Source organism: Pteropus vampyrus, unplaced genomic scaffold, assembly GCF_000151845.1.
Source record: "Pteropus vampyrus isolate Shadow unplaced genomic scaffold, Pvam_2.0 Scaffold9, whole genome shotgun sequence".
Lineage (NCBI taxonomy): Eukaryota > Metazoa > Chordata > Mammalia > Chiroptera > Pteropodidae > Pteropus > Pteropus vampyrus.
This window is the reverse complement of record NW_011888790.1, coordinates 5,329,340-5,335,927: the sequence shown is the minus strand read 5'-3', so window position 1 is coordinate 5,335,927 and position 6,588 is coordinate 5,329,340. Positions and strand designations below refer to the sequence as shown.

Here is a 6,588-nt window from a genome sequence, read left to right as displayed (position 1 = left end):
GTGTTGGGACTTCAAAAATAATTGCCTTTTAAAAGTTCATGGTCTAGACAGGAAGGCAAACTTGTCACATGTGATCGATTATATTACAATGTGATATGCAGGGTGATGATGGAATTATGAATGGAGAATCATGGCAGCTCCAAGCAGGTATCTAAAATATTCTCAGGAAAGAATAAGGAAAGGCTTCCTTAAGATGGTGAAGCCCAACCGAGATCTCAGCTTACTCCAATATGTTCTCAAATATGTTCTGCTCTTTTCACTTCAGGACTTTTGCCCATAGCATTTTCCCTGCCTCAAAAACAATTCCTTCCCATCCTCACTTTCCCTTCCCCCACTTTAAACATCCCTTCACTGGAGAAGCACTTCTTGACCTTCAAGACTAGGAAGGGTCCCTATGCTTATGTGCTAATGGCACCTGTTCTTTTCCTCCATAGCACAAATCAAAGTTATCATCAGACAGGTAATTGTGTCACCTTTACTATCTGTCTTCTCTACAGATATATACCTGACGAAGGTGAGGACATATTTGATTCTACGGTTTTCTGTTCATCACCATATCACCAGTTTCTAATACAATTCCTTGAATGTAGTAGGTGCTCAACTAATATTTGTTATATTAATAAGTTTAAGATAGGAAAATAAAGGAAAGATGTATGGTAAGTAAGAGTGAGACTAAGACAGGGATGCTGGGCAGAAAGAGCACCATGAGCCAAGTCCCAAGGCAGCAAATCCCCTGAATGATGTCTGTACAACAGAGGCGGAGTTTGACATTACTAGACTATAAAGATGAAGGCCAGAGCAGGGAAGACCTTGCAGGTCAGTCTGGGAAGGAATAGTCAAAATCTTATATTGCCTACATCTATCATGTGAGCGCCTTCATTCATTCCACAAATATTTAATGAGTAGTTTCTATGTGTAAAATGCTATCTCAAGTACTGGAGAGTCAATGAGTGCTCCTTATCTGGACCTTAAGTTTAATAAAAGTTTGATTCCTTAGGGCAAGGCCTATGCCTTTGTTCATCTCAGGAATGGCACAGTGCCTAGCAAAGTGTCTGATGTAGCAGGCACCCAGAACTTCGATGAAGAAAAGAAGAAATGAAAGAATGGAGGTAGCGAAATGGCATAATAATTCCTGGCACTAACAGAATTGAAGATGAGAGGTGAACTAGGAGCCAGCCTGCACTGGCCATGTGCTAGGCTAGCCAGGCCCAACCCAGTTCCCTGATCCCTGCACCCTTGGAGAGTCCTGTGCTTACTTTGCCTACTTCTCTTTATCCTTGTGATTCCTGCATGAGCCCCCATCAGAGACCAAAGGAGAGGAAATTTCTTTGCTGCAAATGTAAAGCAGAGTAGGATGTGCCCTCCCTCAGGCTGTTCAGGCTATACAGAGGGAAAATGATCATCGGTGTCTAAACTGGATCTTTGAATGCATTTCTTCCACAGATACATTGCTGGACATAGCAATTAGGTTCTATGGTACTATTACCATTGTATTTCAGACAGATTTTTGGCCAAAGAAAATTCCAAGGGTTAGGTTGGGGATCTAATGACCTTCTAATACAATGTTTCTCTTAAAAAAATGCTCTTCTGCTTCCTGGCTTGTTGACTTTCCAAAGCTAAATATAAATTGATTGTATTGCATGTTCCCTATGTGTACACTTGGCCTAGGGAAAACCCTTGAGGCAAGAGCTGTGCCTTCTTGGAATCCATCGCCAGGAAAGATACATAGAGCAGCACTTAATGCCACGCCTTGCTCATCATGTGTGTTGAGCAAGAAGCTAGAAACTGAATGTCTGATTTGATCTTGCCCACAGCACTTTTGGAAAGTTTTGACCGTGAATGCAAATGGCCATTACTGTCATGCTGCCTCATGCCCAAGGTTTCTGTGTCATTAACTTGAGACCTGCATCACAGAGAAGACATCTCAGTCCGTGGGAGTCCAGTTTGTTCAGGAAAAGAGATCTCGTCATATGTCATCTAGTTGTGGCCCACAGCCAGGACTATCAGTCTCTCATCAGGAGCAGCTTGAGTGACACTGGCTGAGCGCAAACTGAGGAACTTCTGCATTTGGCTTGTGACCGGGAGGGGAGACTTTGCATGTCTGGCTTTCTTGAGCTCTTCATATTTTTGTCTTTAACTAGCTCACCGCTGATGCAGTTGGGAAAAATACTTTTTGAGCATTTCATCTTAGTTGATTTTTTCCTGGTTTTTAGTTTTTATTTTTTTTGCTGCCTTGCTTTCAGCTTTCGCTGCAGAATTTGATTGACGCATTCAACTTTTGACTTCCTCATTTTTTTTCCTTTTGCATTGACATTGATGTTCTTCACACCCCTTTGGTTTTCCACCCTCATTTTGTTCAGTTTCCATTCTCAGAGCTGCATTTCCTTTTCCAGTCTGTAGTCACATCAATAAGCACAATGCACTATCTGGGTAAGTTAAGCCGCTCCTCTTAAGCCAACTTCGTTTTTCCAGCACTTCAGTTTCACAGGTTTTAATCACATCTGCCGTATTTTCTCTGTGTCTTGGATATGTGTCCAGATGAGCATCAGAGATCTCCTCCACAAGGACCCTCTATGCAGAGTGCGCGTGTGCTTAATATCTGCAAAGCAACCCATGTCGCCCTGGGTGAGGACACCTAGAACCAGGGTAAGGCAGCCGCCTATATTCATTTTCCCTGGTCACAGTACCGGGCAACATGTTTGTCTACTATTTTTTTTTAATTCGATTTCATTTTATTATGTTTTTATTTTTTTTATTTATTATGGTGACATTGATTAATGAAATCCGTAAGTTTCAAGTGTACTATTCAACAGTAAGTCGTATATGTATTGCGTTGTGTTTACTGCCCATAGATTTCTTTCCGTCACCACATATTTGACCTCTTTTACCCCATTTACCCCCCTCCCCCATACACACACACACACACACTAGTTTATAGTCTACCGTAACCACTAGTCTACTGTCCACATCCTGGCCACTATGTTTTGCAATAGCTCATCTGGCGGCCAGCGCTGGTTACCATGCAACCTTAAAGAATGAAGGATGCATGCCTCCAGCCCTATGCATGTGATCAGATCGACTAAGTGTGCCCTCCTTGTAGCACATTAGGAAGAATGGCTCTCTTTTTACAAGTTGGAAAACTGAGTCAGGGGAAGGTGAAGATGAAGTTCACACATCAGCCAGCACTATCATCAACATTGCCATCCTCTCTCTTGTCTGTAATAAATGGCCAACAAGACAGACAAGATTTCTAGAAACATATATTTCCTAAATGTAGATAGGCTTATTAAGAACAAATATATTATTATGAAATAATTTAATAAATGAATTACATTCGATTTGCATTTCACAAGCAAATAATAATAATATCTATCTGCTTAGACTCATATAGCTAAAAATTGCTTCACATAATTAGAAAAAGCCCTCAACATGGGTAAAATGAATATAAGCCTTCCCTGTTCACAGAAGAAGAAACAGAGGCATAGAATGCCTCTGGGCCACAGTTCCTGAGCCAGTCGTTACCAAAATCAGGACTAAAACTCTAGCCTTCTGCTGCAGACTGGCTTCTCTTTATTTCGTCATGCTGCTGTGAGCAGGAAGGGGATACAGGAATTTCACATTTAGAGACTGGATTGGGATGAAATTTTCCTTTAAGGAGAAGGCTCCCTAATAGGGATTTGAGAAGCTATAAAGAAATTTGTTATTTTAAGACAATATATTTCTTTCACGCCAAGGAGCACCACTTGAGAATATTTGGTGAATGACGTTCTGGGAAAAGCCTGGTGGTAGCAGGAGGGGTTGTGGATGACTTGCCCCATTTGTCATCTTCCATTTCCATTTGGATAAAACTGGTAGGGAACTGATAGCCCGTTGCAGGGATAAGTTTGAATTGGTGTGGTCTGAAACACAGAGAGTTTATCTCTGTCTGAAAGGCAAAGGGACAATATCTAGGACTGGGATCTGAACATGTACGTGAGAACTTTCTAGCCCTCAGAGTTCCTACCCGGCTAGTAGGTCACAGCTCTTCCAACATGAACCACAGCTTCGCAATCAGCACAAAAGTCTACAATTACAACCATTCTCTGGAATCCTCTCAGCAAAGGAGGACGGACATTCCTTGGCTGGTTTAGAAAAACCAGTGCAGATTTGCACTGGGAAAGGAATGCAGTCTGGAAGAACGGCCAATGATTTACAGATTAAGGCTCCTGTTAACTAAAAAGGAATAAGAAAAAGAGGCTTAAAAGCGCACTGCTTACAGGAGAAACAGTGTGAGTGAGAAGGTGGGGAAGTGGTAGAAGCAGTGAATGGGAAACTGAATTAAATGGTGGAAGAGCTGGAACCAGGAGTGACGTGGCATCTTCGTCCTAACCCATTAGGTCTTCATAGTTGTGACTTTCCCAGATGATTCAGTACTTATCTCAATGGGTTAAAAAATATAAAAGAGTGGTGGGGTCGGGCAGAGAGGCCTGTTTCCACCTTAGAGATGAAGACACTGAGTTCGGCAAGGTAAAGCATTTTGTCCAGGGCCACATTGCTGGGGTGAGCCCAAGGTGAAGGAGCAGCCTCCCGATTTCCAGGCCTGGTTTCCAATTTCTAAGACGTGGCTGCCTCTCCACAGAGGGAGATGGTCTTGACCTGGCACCTTGGCTGCTGCTGAGGGAAAGGTGATGAGTGGGGCAGACAGCAGCTGGCAGGGCTGGTGCCAGGGGCTCTCGGAGGAAGTGGCTGGAGAGGTCCGGGAGAAATATGGTCAGGAACTGGACTGAGACAGTGCTCGGAAGATGAACAAGGACTTGAAAACTTAGAAATGGAAAGGAAAGGCTACATCCAGCAGCTGACAATGCGTGGAAGGAAGGGCAATAGCCTGTGGAAAATGACTGGGAGACTTCCTGCTTGTGAAGCCAGTGCTATGTTGTCATTGCCCACTGCTTCTGTCAGGTTAAGTCCATTCTCTTGGGCAGAAACTGCTTTACGGTTTCAGCAGAGATGCCTAACGGTTCCAGCCCTCATAACTGTTAAGCAGTCTCACATCACAGGTGACAATGTAGAGATGCCCCGTGTGACGCGTGGCAGAGGCCAGGAGCGCCCAGCGGTGTCAAAGGAGGTGTCTGAGGCCTGCCCCATGCTTACCTCCTGGATATTCTGCTTTGCCCGGCTGTCAGAGGGATGCATAACTGTCCCCATCACTTTCACGTTGCCACAGACAACCAGGGCTTCATCCGGCACATCTGTGTTTATTCCCACTCGACCATGACAGACAACAGATTCTGGAACTGGTCCTCGCTGCCATAATGCATCACTGTCATTTTCAAATTGCCCAGGGTTAGAGGCCTGGAAAAAATACATAAATATATTACAATTAAAGTTACAGTAGCAGGGATGGATGACAGCTTTATTCCTCAGAGCAAAGGAAAGCAGAATGTTATCTAAGTCTTTCACCTGAAAATCATATGTTGGATGGCACATTCTTACATATTCAAAAAAAGTGTGGCCCCAGGAATGCCAGCGGTCCCTCTATCTGCTCTGCCCACCACGAGCAGGAGCTCAGTATGCCACATTTGGAACATCCAGTCTCTATTGCATATATCTGGAATTGAGAATGTGTCAATTTTACCGGGTGAAAAATGAAAAAGAAAACTCAAAATGACTATCTTTTCAGAGATGATAATAATAATGATTTAAAAAAAGAACATTACAGCAGAAAATATTACAAGTTTATTAAAGCTCAGATAAATAAAAATACCTTGCATTTCCAGCCTTTTCATAGTTTCAAAACACTTTCAGATTTATGATTTCATATGCATTTGACAAGCAAATGACAATACAAATATATTTAATACACTTCAACTATTCCCTAAACAAAGATGATACCAAAGGAAGAATAATAACTGCTACCTTTGTTGTGTGCAAATCCACACTCCAATTCTATGAGATACGTACTATTATCCTCATTTTAAAGCGACTGGGACTCTGAAAGGATAAACAAATTGCCCAAAGCCACAAAGCTAATAAGTTTGGGAGCTGGAATTATACTTCCTTTGATTATTAATGATTCTAACTTTGCCTTTTTGTGCCGTTGCCTAGACGTAGCCCTGGCCGAATGCAGTCTTCAAAGAAAATCCAAGTGAAACTTTAGACAAAGTTCTGGAGATTTTACTCTTAAACAAAATTCTTTGCTGAAGAATTTTCCACTGTACTGTCTGCCCTCTTTCCCACTTTCCTGTAACTGCTGAATATATTTCCAAAAATCTTTAAGAAGGGATCTCCGAATCCCTCAAAATCCCCACAAAATTAATATATTTTTTTTTAAATTATGACCTATACTTCTAAATCTCATTTTTGTGTGTTGCAGCAGGGTGGTCAGAACGTCAGACAAAACAGTAGGAAACCTGATCATCTAAAAAGTCAGTATTAATGCAGAATCTTCACTTTTGCCTTTTTGGCGGTGCATGATCATTACAAACTCAGTACCCGAATATGCTTAGATTATCTCAAGAAAACAGTAACAATGGTTTCCTCAAGGATGGAGACTGGTAGACACAGAAACTGGGGTGGGAAGAAGATTTACTGTTCACTATTTATCCTCTC

General features: G+C 42.2%; 1 protein-coding gene across 4 annotated transcripts in view; it reads right to left on the bottom strand.

Annotated features, from left to right (window-relative positions):
* Positions 1–6,588, bottom strand: part of MYRFL (myelin regulatory factor-like) — a 109,291-nt gene that overhangs the window by 41,089 nt on the left and 61,614 nt on the right. For all 4 annotated transcript variants that reach the window (XM_023520779.1, XM_023520794.1, XM_023520783.1 and 1 more), the window contains one exon: positions 5,131–5,331. In XM_023520779.1, the coding sequence (XP_023376547.1) occupies positions 5,131–5,331 (201 nt within the window). The remainder of the gene's footprint in view (positions 1–5,130; positions 5,332–6,588) is intronic.